Genomic DNA, 20,822 nt, shown 5'->3' with positions numbered 1-20,822 from the left:
AGGCTGAGCCTCCCCAGGGGTAGGACACATAGCTGTCGAGCATCTGGCCCCATTCAAACACTAGTCACGACTTCCAGCTTTCTGTTAGGAAAAGTCTAACAGCCCTCAGGCATATGGCTTTTGGCAGCCCCTGTTCCTCACAGGGTGTGTGGAAGACAGACTGGAGGACAGGAATGGCCTTCATGATCCTGTTTCTCTGTTCCCCCACCTAGCAAGTAACTCACTGGAATTAGACACCTTAAATCAGAGACGGGCTGAGGCATCCTTGTACATGGGATAAAACTGTTTCCCATAAAATTCTTTAACCAACATTATTTAACATCCCCCCGCCCCACCCCTCTCACAAAGGGATTATACTGGAAGTCCAAAGAATCTCATTCATGATTAGCTTTACTAACCTCAGCACTTACTAGCAATGTGACCTTGGGGAAGTTTTGTAACCTTTTGGATCCTCAGTTTCCCTTCTGTCAAATAGGAATAATAACAGCACTTACCTTATAGAGTTTTGATGAGGAATAAAGAAGGTAAGGCATGCAAAGTGCTTAGCCCAGAGATTAATGAAGCATAAGCAATCAGCACATGGCAGCTTTCATTGTGACGGTGAATTACATGAGCCTGGTCCCAGGTGGCAGACACTTGGTGATGCTGGCCAAGGGAGAGGGGCAAGGCTGGGCTGCACCCAGCCCCCAAAGATAGTAACCAGTGTCCCACTTTCGGTGTACAGAGGAGTGGGGTGAGCTCTGCCAACCTTGGGTCCCATGTTGATGGCCAAGTGCCCCAGAGAAAGCTGATGGCTGTGTCAGAATTCCAGGCAATTCATCAGTTGGGAGAAAGACCCCAGGCAGTGTCTGAGGGTAGGGGAGGAACCCAGCCCTCCAAGGAGAGAAAGATGATAAGAGCTAGGCAAGGTGTCAAAAAGCCAGCCCAAAGGGCTGAGACTCCGAATTGGTTAGGAGTCGAATCTCACAGAGAATGGAGACAGAGCATGGCACGACGCACCAACAAGCACCAACATGGAGGTGTACGGCGAGCCTCACCATTTGCCAGCTGTGGGACTCAGGACAAACTCCTCAATCCTCTAAAGTGTCAATCTCTCGCTAAATAACAACAAGGAGAATAACACCTGTGATCATAAAGGTGTTGTGAGGGTGAAACGAGATGAGAAAAGTTAAATGTCCATTGCAGCTCAGCAAATGTCTGCTGTCTTTTTTCCCACCTCAGATGTACAGACTTAAGCCAGTGAGCAGAGATTTGGAGAAGCCGAAGGATAGATGACCACATGGGCATGTAGATTTCCTGCAGGCACACAGGATCTGAGACATAGCAGCACAGATAATTCTAGACCCCACAGCTGGTGGTGAGGAGTTGCTGATAATGCCTGCCTTGGCCGCATGGGGGATAGAGCTATGCCGGCCAAATAATGGCATGGCTGGAGCAGGCTGGAGAAGGCAGGGCTGGCAAAGGGTTACCCCAGTGTTAGGCACTGCCACTGCTTACCAAGCTGTAAGGTGCTGATCGGCACGTGATCAGCAGGTGTGTGAGGGAGGCTTGCTGCCTGCTGGAGCTGGTGAGATGGGCTGGCGGGTCACAACAAGTTTTTGGAATTATCACAAATGATTGTCAACTCTTCCTAACTGACAATAACTTGACATGAAATGTTATAGAACTCATTATTTCAAAAACCTAATTTAAGACCACAGCTGTTTCAGATTCCTCTTATATGAATTTAATTGGTATGTAATAGCATAGTTAATTAAATACAAATCAATAGTTTAAAACAACTAATTGATACTTAATATGAATGGGGAAAAACTTAGTTCTAGTATAATTAACTCATATGAAATAAGCAATGAAGTAGCCATTATGTCTTTACAACAACATAAAGTTTATAGTTATTTAATAAACTTAGAATTAGCAAGCAATGAGATCCAAAAATTATAAAACAGGTATTATTGGGCTAATTAAACATGTATCACTTGTCCTGGAGGTCCAGGGCCAGGCACTAGTCAGTATTAATATACCTTTGCTACTCTACCCTTCAGTCCTCTTTATGATAGAGGTTGAACAGAAAATTATGATCTTTGCATGATGTATGGGCATTATTATTGCCTGGGATATGAGTAATTATGCTGAAAATAGGAGAAGGCAGAACCGATGCAGAAAGCAGTTTAGCAGAATCAAAATGAAAACTTTCCAAACAGAAGACCCCATCATTCTGCAATCAGAATGGCATCGCTGGGCAGAATGGCTGCTGATGGCTATTGATAGACAAAAACCAATGAGAGGGCCATTGGTAGACATCCAAAACAAAGACAAAACTAGGGACAATCTCCAGCTTTCAAGGCCTTTTGCAAGGGCCTCCCTCACCATCCCACAGCCTGAAGCTCTCTTTTCCTCCTGGGGACTCTTGCACTAAGAATTGCCATTCATGCAGAAATAACTTGCGTGCTGCCTCAAGACTTTCTTTACCGAACTATTACCTGTCTCTGACTTTTAGTTACCTTTTCTTAAGTAGATGTCTTGTATAGCCAACTGGATTATAGTATCTTTGGGGTAGGAAGTTTGCCTACTATTTTTTTCTCTTGCACATAGTGCCCAGCACCTAGTGGCCTCTTTGTGAGTGTCTGTGCATTGGACTTTACACCAGTCACATTTATTAATGTGTCCTGGTTCCAGAGGGGTAGGATTAATGCTTGTAGCACAGTCTACCCACAGGATCCAACTGCTGTTTCCCCCGACAAAATGTTTACCCTCTGAGGTCAACGCAACTGGTTAAAAATATTTCTTCAGCCTAGAACTCCTTCTCACATGATCATCCAAGTCCTCTTCACTTTAGAACCTTGTCACCTCGAACACAGGAAGTCCAGAAATGTACCATTATCACCTGTGACTTAATAGGCTTCCTTTGTCATCACCCTACTCTGATACAGACATGCCTCTTTGTCCATTATATCCCACAAAAGACACTGGGGTCATCCTTGCCCTTTTCCTCTGCTTGACCCACTCTGTCACTTAGCACCACTGTCTCTTCCTGGAATGTCTCTGATTCATCATTTCCCCTCCATTCCCAAGCTCTCTGGTTCCTTGGCCTCTCCCATGACAGCCACCTGGCTGGTCTTCCTGACTGGCCTCACATTTCCAGTCCATGTCACTGTTGGCTACATGCTAACCTGGGAAGTATGCAACCTAATAGTTCATTATATCACCCTGGAGAACTCACTCCACTTCTCTGCATCTCCACTTTCATATCTGAAAAAGAAAAAAACGAGGGGGGTAGAATTTGGTATTTTGTTTCTATTTATTGAACTCACCCTTATTAGGTACTTCATTCTGGGCACTTTTGCCCATGTGTTGGCTCATTTGCTTTTCATATGAATCATGTGAGGAGGGTCTTACCGTTAGAATCAACGTTTTATAAATGAGGAAACCAAAGCTCAGAGAAGCCTAAGAGTTGCTCACTGGTAAGTGCTGGAGCATGGCTCCAGCCAGCTCTGTTAGTTCTGAAACCTCCCCTGCCCCATGTGGCCTCCCTGTGAGTCCAACCAAGCCCAGCTGGTGTCTCCTCCAGATGATCTCAGGCACTGTCTGGGGAATGGGAGCTATTTTTTCAGCCCCTCCCCTGCTCTCTATGTCAACGTGGCAGGGATGAATATCAGGATAAAACTGAGGGTCCTTCCCTTGCTTTCTGATCTCTGGCCATCTTCAGAGAGCAGGAAGAAGCAGCAGATGCAAGCCCACCATCTCCCACCTGGAGTATGGCAGCAGTCTCCCAGCCAGCCTCCCTTCTCTGAGCTCATCTCCCATCCATCATCTGCACCAGTGCTGAAGGGATCCTTTATGAAATGCAAGTCTCACCTGTCTTTCCCCTGCCTAGCATTCTGCATGGCTCCCACCTCCTTTAAGAGAGAGCCCAGACTCCTGGGTGAGGTTCATTGGCTACTCCAGGATCTGGTCCCTGGCTAGATCTCCTGTCTCATCTTTTTTCTTCTGCTACAGCCATACCAAACTGCCTGCCATTAATTTCTGTCTTGTTTGATAGGCTTCCAGAGACGTGCTCGAGTCTACTAGCTTCAGGTGGGAAGGGGTTAGTCTTCAGCAAGCACACCTGAACTGTTGTGACTGGGCAATTTGGGGACAGGACAGGAAGGCCTTCTACAAGCAGCCATCCAGATGCACTTGATGGCCTCAGAAATGGTGAGGTAGCAGAGGCTGTTGCCTATCCGTTGTCACCGGCTCCATCTGCAGTTACTTGAGGGCACATTAATGTCTGAACAGGGCAACCAGGCAACCAGCAAGTGCTGTCCTGGCCAATACGGTCCTCACCCTGGAAGCAGGAATGCTAATGGCATTCCAGCTGGCCGCTGGGTGCCAGGCCTTCTCTCCCCACCTTCCCTCTTTCCTGTCTCTTGTGGCCGCCACTCCCATCAGATCTTAGCCACCTGGGGTCTCCTTAGCAGAGTGTGATGCTGCTCCCTGCAGGCAGCTTTGTGCTCTGGGGGCTGGGTTCCAGAGAACCATGGCCAGTGGAAATTGCCAGGCCTCAGAGAAGACCCACTCCTCCCTGTCCTGTCTGTATGCATTTGCTAGGGCTGCTGTTACAAAGTACCACCAGCTGTGGGGCTTAAACAACAGAAATGTATTGTCCCACAGTTCTGGAGGCTGGAGGTCCAAAGTCAGTAGAGTTGGTTCCTTCTGAGGGCTGGGAGGGAAGGATCTGTCCCAGGCACCCTCTTTGGATTGCAGATGGCTGCCTTCAAGTTTTTATGGCGTCTCCCTGTATATGTGTCTGTCCCTAGATTTTCCTCTTCATAAGGACACCAGTCACAGGATAAAGGTCCGTCCTAATGACCTCATTATAACATGATCACCTCTACAAATTTCCTATCCCCAAATAAGGTCACACTCTGAGGGACTGGGATTAGGACTTCAATGTACAAATTTGGTGCAGGAGGGGAACACAGAATTGGTGAGGAATTTGACCTATAGCACCGTCCCAGCCCACACCGCTAATCTGTGCTCTAGTCTCTGGTCTGTCTTGATTTGCAGCATCTGCAGCTCTGCGACCCTGTACTTTACCCTAAGAACCAAGCCAAAAATCAGCCGTGGGTTCCAGCATGGGCACTATCACCAGCTAGTGTGTTGGCCTTAAATTGTCACTTTACTTCTAAGCCTCAGTTTGTGAAACCAAAATGAAAGAGATAATTTCCGACTTGCCTGTGTCACAGAGCTACTTACTGTGAGCATCCAAAGAGAAAGGGAATATGACAGCGTCATTAAAAAATAAGTATCCCACAAATATGAAATAATACCACTGTATCACTACGTTACTAGTAAGAATGAAGTAATTCTAAGGCTAGAAAACATCCCATCTGCACCCTCTGAAATGGAAGAAAACCCATCCCATTTAAAAAGCCATCCCCTTTTATTTCTCCCAGGAGGAAATCCCACTATGTTATCTAGGCTTCTCTTCCAATGAGCTACAAGTTTCATTCGCTCTACAGCCAACCTCTGCTAACCTAAACTCATTGTGCTACAGTGAAGCCCACTTATTTTCATTCTGACCCGAGTCAGAGGGAACCCTTCACAGTCCCATATTTTGTAGCCAACCCTTTCATTAAGTCAGCAGACTGTTCCTGAGCACTTGCCATGTGTCAGGCACTGTGCTTGGTCCTACGGGCTCAGAGCAGGAGAAGGCACAGTCCTGACACTTCAGTTGCTCAGAGTCCAGAGGCCAGGAGTTCCCAAGGGTGCAACCTTATCTTCTCCCTAAGAAACATACCCTGCTCCAATCCATTTTTCCTTGCACAGGTGGTATTCCTAAACCTTCCTTGTTCCTGGGACAGTGCCCTCCACTGCCCCATCTGCAGGTGACCCTGGACTTCCTTGCTATGAACTTTCCTTTTAAGCCAGGACTGACTCCTTTCATGGTAATTATTTTTCCATAGCCACCTTTAGAGTATCTGGGTGTTTCTGCTACTGATAAAGCCAAAGACAGCACCCCCAAAGCCTACTTGGAGAAGATCCCATCATCTTACTGTTCCAAAATGTGCATCTGTGATCTGACTCTCCCATTCATCTTCGTGCTATGGGACAAGGAAGGTGACAGTCTGGTGGTGGCTGGTCTACCTCACAAAGAGAGAGATTCCTGTTCTTTCTGTCATGTTCTATCATCTCTCTCCTAATAACCTAGTTAGTTTGGCTTGGTAGAGTCTCCCCAAGCCAAAGCAATTGCCTCTTGCTTCCTCCTGGTTCTCTCTGTGGTTAGTAGCTTGGACAATATTCACCTCCCCACTTGGGTTTCCAGCATCCCCTCCCTTCCCCCACTTCACTCCCTGCTGACACACTCATGTGAACCCAATGACCTTTAATTTAGCTTTGCAAATCTCTCCAAAGGACATCCCAAATTTTCATATATGGACAATTAACTAATTCTCACTTCACTCATCCTCCAACCTGCTCGTTCTTGCAAAGATCCCAGTAGCTTCTCCCCACTTCTCTACAAAGTCTGTCAGAGAGCCCTCGCACTTAATAAATTTCTGCAGTGTGCTTATTAGCGCCTTGTAATGTAGCCGCCTAAATAATTAAGACTAACCCACACGTGTCAAATTAAATGAGCCAAATACATTGAGAAATTGCCTCATTCTCAATTTCTTTTATTAATCAGGTTTTTTAAAACTTCTTTTCCTGCTCATTTGCAAAAATCAAACATAATCAGTGAGACTCTTAGTTATTATATCATAACCACTTGTCCACACAGCCTCTCCTCAAGCAGTTGCCCTGGGGGGTGTCCTAGTATGTGGCATAGGAGAGGTTGAGTTCCCTACCCAACTAAGATAATCCAGAGTCAACAGATTGCTCACACTCTCTAAATCTGTAAGAGAATTGTTCGCCCTTCCATTTGCCTGAGCGTTCAGTGACAGTCCAGAAGACCAGCTGGAACACTGGCCTAAATCCATCCAGTATCTTCTGCCCTCCCTACTCAGTGCTCCCCTGCCTCCCTCCCAAGCTCCTGGATTGAGTTTGGGCTTAGTCCAGGAGCCCAAACTCCCTTTCTCATTAGGAGCCATTGCTGATGTGCTTTAGATGGGCATACGAAGTCAACGGCAAAAATATAATAGGAATTGTCAGCAATTGTATCATTCTAATAATGAACAATGCGTGTGCAATTACAATGGGCTGGTTAACTCTGCCTGTCGTCAGCGTGTTGAGGTTTCAATGCAGTCTCCCTCGAGAGACTATTGTTCCAGGGAGCTCAGCACCTCCTCGCAGCTTGTACTTCCGCTGGCCCCCTCCTGGAAGGCTGCATTCCTGCCTCTTGAAGGTGGTTGTTAGAAAGAATCCACAAATATAGTAAGTAAACATCAAAGGGGCTTTGATTCATGAGGCCTGCGACAGAGCAGGAGCCCCTGAAGAAAGGGCCAAGGCCTTGAATGAGGGAACTTAACATCGTCAATTTGGGTGCCTGAGATGTAAGGCCGTTTGAAGTGAGGGCGGTTTGGCTGAGCCTTCAGACGCCAGTGTGGAGGGAAAGGAAGAGAAGTGAGTGCCTTTGGAAACAGTGCCCTCAGATCTGCTTCTCTGCTCTTTACTGATAGTCAATAAACCCCTTTAAAGAATCAGGAGATCAAAGCCAGCGACCTCCCTGGGCCGTGGCGTTCTGCCACCTCCTGCCGTGTTTTGTTTTTCTCTAGGGCAAGAGCCCCTGAGCTTGACTTATCTGTGTCTCATGGGCCCTGCACTCTCTTTCATCCTGCTATGCTTGGTGGGTGGACCTGGGCTGCAGACGGTGGATGGAAAAGGAGAAAGAGGAATGACCCGCTCTGTCTATCCTCTTGAGCCTAGACACTGACTGGCTGGGTTCAGGGAGACAGCCGGTGTCGTGGGAGAAGGTGCTGTGATGCATCACTCATTGGGACCCTCTTCCTCTGAGAAATCAAGGGAAGGAGCAGGGAGGAGCCCAGAAACCCTGGCAAGGGCCAGGAAGAGCTGCAGTCATATTCCCTCTTCCAGAAATCAAATTCCTTATCTATTTACCAAGTTTGTGGCAGCTGACACATTCGTAAGACTTCTATGCTACACGGTGGGGTGGGAGTCTAAAACAATCGTGGGAAGTCATTTAACATGGTTGAACCTCAATTTTCCCATCTGCATAATGTCAGTTGCCGCGGCCCATATGCCCACCTCAGCGGGTTGCTTGGGGGTAGAGGGGGTCAAAAAAATTAGTGTGCTATTGCTTCAGAATCCATAAAGTGATTAAGATGAACCAGGATAAAGCACAAATACCAGAGAGGAAAGCTTGCCTTCTTGTGAGGCAGATGGACTCCAATTTAATGCTCACACACACAATGGACACTGATTTACAAAATACTGTGCAAATAAAAAAGTTATCTCTTGCATTTGCTACCTGGAATTGTTATTCCATCTTGTTTTTCCAATTGGGTCAAAGCCCTGTGGAGTCTGTGTCTCTCAGCTATCTCGACCCCTGTGCTCTAAGTCTACATTTCATAAGTGCTTGATGATGGTGCTAAATTGGGCCTTGATATAGGAAGGCACAGGAATCTTTAGCACCAGAAACACATCCTCTCCAAAAGGTAGAGAGAGCTCTTCTGCCTATACCTTAACCTCTGTGTCACCCCGCTGCCCTAAACTCACGCAATCACTTCATCCTCCTGAGTCACCCACCATGTCTGGTTGCACTGTTCCATCCTAGACACCACCGGATAGATTCTGCATCATCCCTGGCAGGTCTGGCCACAGTCCCAAGTTGATCTGAGCATAGTCCCCAAGCCTGAGATACAAAGGGCCTCAATAACCCAGAGTTATGTTTATGAGCATGGACTCAGAGCCAGACTGCCTAGGTTCAAAGCTCTGGCCTTACCACCTGCTAGCTCTTTCATCCAGTGCCACTAACTTCATATATCTATAAATGGGGATGATAGAAAATGGGGAAACATCCTTCACAGGGTTGTTATGAGAATCAAAATGAAGAATTGCTGGCTTAAACTTATGCCTGGAACATAATAATTTCCATATAAATGTTGGCTAAACAAAAGCACCTCTGTTTATAAGAGCAACAAGCTCCACAGCCCCCTGTGGCCCCCCCGCAATGCCTGACCTGTTCCCATTCCCAACTCACCCACCTATGCTTCTCTTCCAGAGCTGGGCCTCCAGAAGAGAGGATGCTGTCTGGTGCTGGGCTACATGGCCAAGGACAAGTTTCGGAGAATGAATGAAGGTCAGTGAGAACCTCCCCATTGTCTCGGGAGTAATCTGGAGGGAGGAAGCTCTCCCCTACAGCCACAGGACAGAGGAACCAGGAATAAGAACCTGGGACCTCTCAGAAGGGGACAGTGGGAAAACCAGTTTGGTTTCCATGAAGCCATTTGTACAATCACATGGGGAAGCATAGTGAATGCCTGAAACACAGGATGCTGATTCAGGAGCATTTTCTTTATGCAATCTTCCCTTCTCCCTTTGTGTCTCCTACTTCTCTTCCTCTCTCTTCCCTACCATTTCTTCCCCACCCCACCCCACAGCCAGCCCAATTAAATCTGCTCCTATTTTCGTTTCTAATCCAGACCTCTCTACCTGCCTCCTCCATCACTCATGTTTCTTGAATGCCTGTTGAATAAACAGCACTATACAGGCACTTAGGAGAATACTAAAGAAGAATATGGCAATGTCTTTATTCCCAAAGAACTTACCCTTGGAAACCTGCCCCCTTTCCCAACTCCACTGACCCTACCCCTCCCTCTTACTCAGAGGCCATTCTGTCTTCCTCTTGCACTGGCTTCATTGGGTCACTGAAGGCTTGAGAAACATATTGACATTGGCATGGAGGCTGGGAGGAGGAGTGCTGTCACTTACGGGTCTGCTGTAATAAAGAACCAGTCCTCTCCATCCCTAGCCATCTGTCTCCATGCAGCTAATAACCCTCTCCATCAGATGCCACCGACTATTTGTCAGGATTCAAAAGTAGATAAACAATGGCTGGGGATGCCATTTATTCATTAAAGTCAGACAAATGAAGCCTTGGCTCTCATCAGCCATGCTTGCCATGAGCTGGACCCCTCCCCTTCCAGGGCCCAGGGCCCATGTCTCCTCATTCCCATTCCAGCAAGAAGGAGGCAGCTTCTTTCTACCATCTCTATCCCCATAGCATGGTCTCAGTGCCCTCTTTCCAAGCTCCTCAGCTGTCTCTCCTCCCAACCCCGACCACGACAACCACATCCCCATGCACTCCCCATGCCTGAGACTTTGCCAGCTGTGGACCTGTTTCCAGCACCCATCATGGTGACAATCTGACAAGAGTTAGGCCAGCACAATTAAGCACAGGAAGTGATCACCTCCCCCATTTGCTGCCTGCCTGAAAGAAGCCAACAGCATCAAAAACTACTTCCCATTTGTAGGAACCCCATGGCTGAGTACAGCCAGAGTTGGGGGCCGCATTTTCTGTGTCCTGCCAGTCAGTTGCCTTTACTAACTTTTCTCTTTCTCAGCCTCCCCTTCCCTCCCCAACACCACTGCCTTGACAAGACTGCTAGGCAGTAACTTCTAATTTGTGGGAACTGACAGCGTGCCTCTGTCCGTGGTGCTGAATAGACATGTTCTCTTGCTGGCGATGCTCATTAGAGAAGCTCGAAAGAGGTTTGTAGGGATTGGGGAAGCCAAAAAGTCAGGAGCTGGGCTGGAATTGAAACCCAAAGCTCCAGATATCTGACCTCAGCTTCTGGGTGGCTGAGGAGATGAGGGGATGGGATGCAAGCTGAGCCAACATGTGTGATGAGTTAGAAATCTCAACTAACAACTCAGAGACAGGGTAAGAGGAGGGTGAGGCAGTGGGGCAGAGGAGAGACACAGGTGGGTCAGCTTTGGCTCTGGAGAGCTGGAAGGCAGAGGTGAAGGAGAGGGAGGGCTCTGGAGGGAGGAGGCTCCTCTTCTTCCACTCCAGCCAGCCTTGCTGCCCTAAGTACCACATTATACATTTCTCTCTCTCTAAAGCTCATACGCCCAAACTCCAACACGTCTGCAGATAAGAAAGGCATCAGAAAGCATGTGGAGCTGTTTTATATTTATCTCATACCAATACTCAAAATAATTATAATTTCCACATATTAATAATTAAAATGGAATAGCAGCCATGACATACATCAAGAAATAGAAATCTCTGTCCATGCTACACAACACACCTTGGTATAAATTGAACAATTGGTAAAATAGGGAAAAACAATTATTTTTCTCCCAGTTGCTAGGATTAGTGAGATATTAGAACAATTAGCTTCTTCTCCCATTAAAGATAAGTTGGTGATCATTGTATTTCCCATTTAGAATAAATATAGAAGACCTACTTGTGCTGTATTAAGGCATATTTGTTCTGTTTAACAGTATCTAATAGGGTGCCTGTCACCCAGGGAGAAGTGCTTCCCTATTTTATTTGTTTTCCTGTTAATTTGGTGTCCTTTTATTTTCTTCTCTCTCCACTCCTCCCTCCTCACTAAATTCCAAAAAATAACAGCTTGAGAAGGAGCAAGAGGAAAATAATGAATGAACAGGAGCTTTATAGATCTGGGGTTTATCATAAGTTAGAGTAATCGCAATTGGTGTCGTTAAACTACACAAAGCAATAAAAAGAAAATGCTATTCAAAGATCATTTAAGGAGGCACGTGATAGTCAATGAGAGGTTTGTTCTATTTGGGAGTGCTTAATAGCTTCGTGGATAGAATCTGCAGTCTTTGCAGGAATGGAGGTGGTTGGTAATATATGAAGAGTGTATGTGTGTGTGCGCGTGTGTGTCCTCTACTGTGTGGACTCAACATAATTGAGCCATCAAAAGGAGATACAAGCAGAAATCAACAAAGGGCAGGCAAGAAAGGAGGAAGTAAAGACAGACTAGCCATAACAATATCACATTTGTTTGAGATCATTGTCTTCATGTGATTAAGCACATGGGCTTTATATAGGAACTGCTGATGAGTGATCATTCAGTTATTCATCAAACATTCATTGAATACCATAAAAATAATACCAATATCTCACAAGTGCCACAATTGTTCTAAGCACTGGAGCTATAAAAATAAGACACAAGCCAGGCACGATGGCTCATGCCTGTAATCCCAGCACTCTGAGAGGCCAAGGTAGGCAGATCACTTGAGGTCAGGAGTTCAAGACCAGCCTGGCCAACATGGTGAAACCCTGTCTCTACTAAAAATACAAAAAAAATAATAACAATCAGCCAGGGTTGGTGGTGCGCACCTGTAGCCCCAGCTACTCAGGAAGCTGAGGCAGGAGAATCGCTTGAACACAGGAGGCAGAGGCTGCAGTGAGCCGAGATCCTGCCACTGCACCCCAGCCTGGGTGACAGAGTGAGACTCCATCTAAAAAAAAAAAAAGTAGAGTAAGACACATTTTCTGCCCTCAAGGAGCTCACAGTAAAAATACATCTCAGTGTATGTGTCACCTCCACAAAGAGATCCGGCCTTCCATCTACCTAAATTACACAGACACCCCTCTCCCTGCACCCTGTGCTCATCACAGCAGCTGGTGTGTGTATCGAGTGGCACCTATCATGATGTGTGATTATTTATTGGTCTGCTTCCTCATGTGCTGTCAGTCCCACGTAGAGAATCAGCTGGAGGAGGGCAAAGACTCCTGTTCCTTCCTCTCCTCTCCCTGGGCCTTCGCCCAGTGTCTTGCACATAGGGAGTAGTCGCTCAACTTTCATTTAGGTAATTAACTAGGGCCCTGAGTGACAATGGAGGAATGTACAAAGTCCACCGCAGGTGTCAGGTAGGTATTGAAAAGGAGCGCCTCAGATAGAGCACACAGATGTGGAACAGTCCACAAAATAGTCTCCCTGTTTTGGGTGATTCCTAGAGTCTACCTTGGTGCTCACTCTCAGGCTTTCTTCCAGTTCCAGTGCTACAGCCCCTTCCTGGGAGTAGGGTCCAGCCAAGTCGTGGAAGCAGGGCTGGGTGAGGAGGCCTTCCCCAGGGGTAGTTTCCCTTCTTTCTGTACCAGCTCTCCTTCCTCACCCCACCTACTGCCAGCCCATGCTCTCAGGACATCTTTAAGTAGATCCAGTCTGCTCTCACTGGTTCCTCAGCCACATCTCCAACACACACATAAGCATGCACACACACATACATACACAATGCACACACCTGCATGCATATGTATACATGCACACATGCATGCACACACCTGCACACATGTATACACATGCACACATACACCCACATGTGTGCACACACGCACACAACCTTCATCTCCCCTTCCTGGCCCTCCCCCTTTATGACCTCTCTCTCCTGGAGATCCAGACCACTCACCTTCTCAAAGCACATGGCTTCCCCAGGCCTGATCCTATTCCCAGGCAGAGTAGAAGGCTGTTACATGTATCAGGGGAGGGGCTGTGCCTGACTCAGAGAGCTCAGGCCTCCTCTATGTTAGACCTGTCAACAACTCTAGAGATTACAGTGCAACCCAATAACTCAGCATGGCCCAAGAGCATGCAGCAACTTGCCCGGGGCCCATGTGAAGTGGCTGGAAGAGCCAGGACCACAGCCCAGGGCTCCAGACACCCAGGGCTCTTAGACTTCTGGAAGAGGAGGCTGAGACCATGAGCAGAGGGAAAGCCTCTAACACTTTAGCTTGGTTTCATTTTTCAGGGTGGCTGGAAAGAGAGGAAGTGGCAAGGCAGGGAGAAGAAAGGGCAGAACACAGGGAAAACTTGAGTTGATTTGCAGAAAATCAGGGAAGACCTGGAGTGAGGGACACAGACCAGAGAAGACCATTCCTGGGGGGGCAGAAAAGCTGGCAGGCCACAGGACTCTTGAGAAGGAGAAATGAGGAAGAGGATATTTAAAGGAGGGAAGAAGCAGAGGCACCCAAGTTTTGACCTCCCCTTCAGCCATCCCCTTGGGGCAGAGGGGGGCCTGCACAGGAGGGTGCTCCTCCCTCACACTGGTGCCTTCTTGGGCTGCCCATCAGGGTGGGTGTTGGTTTCCGTGGACTTTCAGCATTGCAATGATGGCTGCTTCAAGAGACCAAGGGAGAGCAGAAATGCCTCTGGGTGCTGTCCCTTTCATCTTTCAGGACGAAACACTTGTGAGTGATTAGCAAAGGTAGCTTTTGCTGGCTGGAGACCTCTACCCTGTGTGGGAAGAGCTGGAGCACCCAGGAAGGGGAAAGCTGGTTCCATAAATAACTAGCAGTCTCTTGCATGGCCCACAGCTCCCGAACAGCACCGTGGTCCCAGTCCAGGCTCTGTGTGCAAATGCCCCTCCCCAATAGCACCTGTCCTCACGTCCCAGCCTTACAGGGGAGTCAGAGCCCTGGGAGGTTGAGAATCTCATTTCTTCGACAGCTCTAAAGTTCTTTATGATGGCGTGAGAGCCTGTTCTTTATGCACCCTTGTACACTAATAAAAAAAATGAGTCTAAAGCATCTACTGTTTCCTCGTATAGAAAGAGAGGTGCCCCACAGCTGGGATGTGTAGTGGGAGGAGCACTTAAGAGTGAGGAGCCGGCTGTGTGAGCTTGGGCAAGTCCCTAGACACTCAGATCTCAACCTTCTCATGTGCAAAATGGAATCATGTTTCATAAGATGACCTGTATGTCTCTAAAATGTGATGATTCAAAAATCTATCTTGGATCTCAACACCCAGCCCACACCCTGTTCTCACAGCCCATCCCATAATTTTAAATGTCTTGGTCACCAAAGGAACCAGTACAAAAAAGTCAATAGACTGGCTTTCCTTGGCAGCCTCTGAAGGTGGATCCGTGTTTCTTTCTCCCATCTGTCATTAAGGGTGAACTCAGGCCACATCAGCTATATGCTGGGTGGCAGGGAAAGAGTCGGGCAGGCCTGTGGGATGAGCCGTGCTTTTCTCAGGGCAGAGGGGAAGCAGCAGGCCAGGGTCCTTGGCCTGAGGACCTGACCCAGGAATGAGCGGGCCTCCCTGCTACCGGCAGCACTTCTCACTCTGTTGCAGCCGTACAGTCTGGCTCATGCTAAGGGCCACAGTCATTTTCCTGAGCGCATTCCTCCACTGCCTGCCGAGCCCCCGGGATGTTGGCTAATACCGTCATTTTGTTAGTTGGGGCTTTGGGGTGCATTTTTTCTAAATTCATTTTTCTTACTGATGTGTTTTCTTCCACTGGGGCTGCAAAGCCCGTTATTTGTATAATATCTCTGTTTATTATTTATGGCAAGAGTCAGATTTACAGGGCACTTTATGATTGTTATTTAATTCGCTCAGTGTCTTGGAACAAGAGACCTGCCGTTTCCACTCTCCAGCCAGGATCTGAGGGAACATTCCAAAGCTTTTTCTCAGCCCATTCCTCCAGCCACCTTTCCTACCTCCTACGAGGAGTAATGCCTCTCTTAGACTGTGGACCCCTAAGCTGCAGACCCTGCCAAGTTCCTTTTTTCTTTTTTTCACCAAAACAAGGTTTCATTCTGCTAGAGTGCAGTGGTACCATCGTGGCTCACTATAGCCTCCAATTCCTAAGCTCAAGCAATCCCACCCCAGCCTCCCAAGTAGCCAGAAGAACAAGCATGCATCACCATACCCAGCTAATTTTTTAAATTTTCGTAGAGACAGTGCCTCACTATGTTGCCCAGACTGGTCTCAAACCCCTGGCCTCAAGCAATCCTCCCACCTGGGCCTCCCAAAGTGCTAGGATTACAGACAGGAGCCTCTGCACCCAGCCAAAGTTCCTTTATAACTTCCCTTTCCCTCACACTCATATCCAATCCTCAGCAAGTCCTAGGGATGTTATCTCCTGAGTGCCTCCTGTACCCACCCTCCTCTCTCCATCTCATGCCACCACCCTAGACCCTGTCCCCAGCCTCTCTCCCGTGGACTGCATCAGGGCTCTCCTAACTGGCTCCTTGCATCTATCATGCCCAATCCCCATGCCCAGGTCGTTTTCCACACTTTAGCCAGAGCAGTGTTTCGAAATGCAAATTTGACCATGTCATGTTCCTTTTGAAAATATTTCAATGGCTTTAAATAAAAAATACTGAAGGCCGGGCATGGTGGCTCACGCCTATAATCCCAGCACTTTGAAAGGCCAAGGCAGGTGGATCACCTGAGGTCAGGAGTTTGAGACCAGCCTGGCCAAAATAGTGAAACCCCACCTCTACCAAAAACACAAAAAAATTAGCCAGGCGTGGTGGCACACACCTGTAATCCCAACTACTTGGGAGGCTGAGGCAGGAGAATCACTTGAACCTGGGAGGCAGAGGTTGCAGTGAGCCGAGATCGTGCCACTGCACTCCAGCCTGAGTGATAGAGGGAGACTCCGTCTCAAAAAAAAAAAAAAAAATGCTCACATTGTTAGCATGTTCTACAAGGTGCCACGTGATCTGGTTCCTACCTACCTCTGACCTCATCCTACCCCCTTAAACACCCTGCGCTCCAGTCACATGGGCCTTCCTGCTGCTCCTCAAGCAGGGCCCCTGTCATGGGGCCTGTGTCTACCCTGCTCCCTCTTCTTCGGGTGCTTGCCACGCTCACCCCATCCCCAAACCCTTCACCTGGTAATTCCCGCTCATCCTTCAAATCACAGCTCAAGTCTCTGCTCCAGTGATGCCTCCTCTGACTCATCCCTCCTCAGTCAAGATCCAGTTCCTGTGTCACATGCTCCCGTAGAACCAGATCCTTCCTTTCAGAGCTCTGAGCTCAGTTTGTACATATACATTCATATTGCAATTATTGACAAATGAGATGGGATAATTCCCTTAACCTTGACCCTCTTTGTGGGCGGGAACTGGAGTGGCTTCTTTCACTCAGCCTACCTCTGGCCACTGCTTGAGAGAGGGAGTGTGTGAGCAAGCAAGTGCAGGAACCAGAGGGAATGAACGCTGGAACCGGCCAGTCACTCATCTCTGGCAGAAGCAGGCTCTGTGCGGCCCCACAGCAGTGTCCAAGCTCCTGCCCTCTCGGCACCCAGCTTCTTGTCCAGTGTCAGGAAGAATCAGGTCACATGAACAGATTGAAGGGTAGTGTATGCAGAGGATTTTACTGGGAGATGGAAGGGGCTCTTGGCGGAATGGGGAGTTGGAAAGGGGATGGTGCAGGAAGAAGGCAATCATTCCCTGAAGCTGCACTGTCTGAAGTTAGCCTCGTCTATCCATAGTCTCCGATGCCCAGTTGCTGCCCTGCTCACCACTCAGCCACTTGTATCCCTGACGCTCAGCTGTTTGTGTTACTCTGCCAGCTGAAGTCTTTTCATGGGCACAGGATAGGGATGTGGCAGGCCAAAAAAGCAACAATTGGGAGAAAAATTGAGTCACCTGTTTTCACTAAGGGCTGCAGTTCCAGGCTTAAGGGTGGGGTTTAGCTGGGAGCCCAGTTATTTTGTGTTAATAACACCTGTCTCCCCTACCAGTCAGTTGGCTCTGTTTGGTCTCCATTAGATCCCAGGAGCCCAACACAGTGTTTGCATAGACGTTGACAGCAAAGTGAGGACAGTGACCTTCTCTGCCCCTAGTCAGTAGCTCCAAGATGCTGGGACTGGATAATTTGACAATCATAGACTTTTAAAAGAAACATTGGCAGTCACCTGGAGAGGAGGAAACCAAGACTCAGGAAAGGGATGTGACTCATCCAGAGTAACACAGGCAGCGGGCACTTGTCTTGGTCCCCAGAAAATTTACCTCCTCTTGGGAAGACTCCATATACTTCTATGGAGCATTTCCTGGGGCTTATGGCAAACACCTCTGAGCACCTCCCAGCAGCAACTGCTAGGACTTCGGACTAGAGAATTTCCACTTGAGGGCATTTACTGCCTTGCTATGAAACCTTAGCTGTCTTGGAAGGGGACCCACCTGAAATACTCATCCTGTCTTCGGTGATGTCAGAGAAACATTCTAATGGGGACAGCAGTGCCCACAAGAGTACATAAAATGGAAATGGTTTCTAGAGGATCATGCTGCCTGTGGAATTCAAGGACAAGACACTCTCAGGCAGGGAGCTTCTTCTCCCCTAGAACTGACTCTGGAACTGTGTGAGGTGCTGCTGGATTCGATCAACACGTGGACAGTGCATTATGAACAGCTCTCGATTGATTCAGGAGCTGTTTGGTTGACAGACAGCAGTTCCAATGTGAATGGACACCAACCTGTTTTGAAGGTTACTACTTTGATCAGACAAGGTAAATACAGGTCTGCATATGAGCTGAATTGCATGCTGTTTTCCTAATAGTGATGGGAAAAAATGAACAATGGTAGAGGCCTCTGTGTTTAGGTTTTACTGAATCATGGGCAGTGACCAATGGCCTGGCCGAATGGCCAGGCAGAAGGGCAATGGAAACCTGGCCTTTTAATGGGATGCCCATGTGGAGCACAGCCCTATGGAAATTTGAGGGGTGCATTAAAGCAGAACAAGTCAGTTCCCATCAGAAGAACTCCCTTCAAGCTTCAGAAGGTGACGGTAATCGACACGTAGATAGCCCCAGCTGCTCCCTTGAGGTGGCCACCTGGGCTCATGAAATGGGTAGATATGGAGGCACTGCAGCAGTGTAGAGATGGGCTGAATCTAGACATGTTCCCTTTGCACCCTCTCAGGCACATAATGCCAGTAAGAGCTATTCTGTCTGCCAGCAAGAGAGACAGAGACTGCCAGTGGCTATGTGGAAGATTCCCTGGTGGGAAGGCTCTAAACACAGCTAGCAAGTGAAACTGATGCTGCGGGTCTACAAATGGGTCTTGCCTAGAATAGACACTGACTCTGGAGTGGGCTTTCCTTACTCAGTAGAAGACAGAAGTGCTCAGAGTGTCATTTAAAAAAAAACACGGAACAGAAGATATTGTATGCATTTGGACAGCTGACCATCATTTCTTCAGACCAAGGGACACACTGTAAGCCCATAATGTCCAGCAATGGTCAGAGAGATCTCCTTAGAGTAAGAATTTGATAGAGAAATACAACAGGCTATTGAAATATTGGTTGTCTAAAATGGGGACATAAAAGCATAAAGGGCTGGCTTGTACGCCTTCATGAGTGTGCTCACACACACCATGAGTGGTACTAGTGTCCCCACTAGATTTTTTCCTCTTTTTCTGGCTGATCTGGGGAAGAGGATGTGGGAAGGATGCTAGATAACTATGCAATTCTTGCTAAGGAAGGAGTACACTAGTATAATGACTATTTTTTCTTTCTTTCCCAACTCAGCTAAAGAAAAAACTTTTCTTGGCCGGGCACGGTGGCTCACGCCTGTAATCCCAGCATTTTGGGAGGCTGAGGCGGGTGGATCACCTAAGGTCAGGAGTTTGAGACCAGCCTGGCCAACATGGTGAAACCCCATCTCTACTAAAAATACAAAAAATTAGCTGGGCATGGTGGCAGGTGCCTGTAATCCCAGCTACTCAGGAGGCTGAGGCAGGAGAATCACTTGAACCCGGGAGGCAGAGGTTCAGTGAGCCGAGATCGTGCCATTGCACTCCAGCCCAAGCAACAGCAAAACTCTGTCTCAAAAAAAAAAAAAAAAAAAAATTCTTTCTCCCCTATGTGATGCAGTGATCCCGGGACCAGGGCTGCAACTACAAGTGCTGGAAACAGAGATAATTTCTAAGCAAAAAACTGTCACTGTGTTTTTAAACCTTATGTCAGAATTCCTAGGGCCCTGATGGGGGTGGGAGGTGCCTTCACCCTGTCTAGCAAAATTAGGGCTAAGAATAAATACAACTAGGGGGCCTGGTGGTAAAAATAGTCCACTAGTTTGGAACTTACGTAACCTTCCCGGATATGAATGGGAATGGACTGAGGGGAGGCACTGGCTGGACTAGTGCTGCCAGCAGCCATCTGGACCACACAGTGGCCGAACCCAATGTCCCTTCCAAAGGTGGAAAAGTGCAGGTAAAAAATAAATGACTAGTGGAGAAAATGAGGAATAATACCTGAGAGTAAAGAAATGAAAAATGGGTTATAAAATGAAGGAAATCCAATACTACATTAACAACTGGAAAGAGTCTCAAACCAAAAGAGGACATTGTCTCTTTGCTTGGTACCCCCAGATGCCTGGAAGGGGGAAGCTGTGTTTGCTGGGACCACTCCTGGTTTTGGAATGTTTTCTTCAACTCTAAAGTAAGCCTGCAGGCTGGGCACAGTGGCTCACGCCTGTAATCCCAGCACTTTGGGAGGCCAAGGCGGGTGGATCACCTGAGGTCAGGAGTTCAAGACCAGCCTGACTAACATGGTGAAACCCCATCTCTACTAAAAATACAAAAATTAGTCGGGCATGGTGGCGCATGCCTGTAATCCCAGCTACTCAGGAGGCTGAGGCAGGAGAATCGCTTGAACCCAGGAGAGGTTGCAGTGAGCCGAGGTCACACCATTGCACTCAGCCTGAGAGACAGAGTGAGACTCTGTCTCAAAAATAAAAAAAAAATAAAAAAAAAAAAAAACAGCCTGCAAACCTGAGTGGCCTCACCCTGGGAGACATTCATGCAATACAGTGCACTGGACTAATTGTTAAATGATCATATATACTCTTTTGCTGTAAGGGATCAGTGGTTGAAAGTCAGGGCATGGCCTGAGGTGTTATGATATATCTAGACATGTTTCTATATAGAGGCGCATGGGGTGGGGGGATTTCATCCACGGTTCCCGGCTCATAACTCCCATAGCCCTTGCTACAGTCTTTTGCCATATGTTGGGTGTGTTAGGCCTCAGGGGCAGGCCTCGGGAAACAGGATCTCTCTCCAGCCCTCCTTTCCCCTGCCCCATCGCAGGACTCTAATCTTTCACCACCTTTCTGATTGTGGGTCTTAAGACCCTTCCCTGAGAGAGTCCCGCCTCACACCCTGGGGGAAGGAA

General features: G+C 47.8%; 1 protein-coding gene across 6 annotated transcripts in view; it reads left to right on the top strand.

Annotated features, from left to right (window-relative positions):
- Positions 1–20,822, top strand: part of KIRREL3 (kirre like nephrin family adhesion molecule 3) — a 585,001-nt gene that overhangs the window by 435,192 nt on the left and 128,987 nt on the right. For all 6 annotated transcript variants that reach the window (XM_031015910.3, XM_031015908.3, XM_031015909.3 and 3 more), the window contains one exon: positions 9,158–9,235. In XM_031015910.3, coding sequence (XP_030871770.1) covers positions 9,158–9,235 — 78 coding nt within the window. The remainder of the gene's footprint in view (positions 1–9,157; positions 9,236–20,822) is intronic.

This window comes from Gorilla gorilla, chromosome 9 (assembly GCF_029281585.2).
Source record: "Gorilla gorilla gorilla isolate KB3781 chromosome 9, NHGRI_mGorGor1-v2.1_pri, whole genome shotgun sequence".
Classification (NCBI taxonomy): domain Eukaryota; kingdom Metazoa; phylum Chordata; class Mammalia; order Primates; family Hominidae; genus Gorilla; species Gorilla gorilla.
This window is presented reverse-complemented; position numbering and strand designations above follow the sequence as displayed.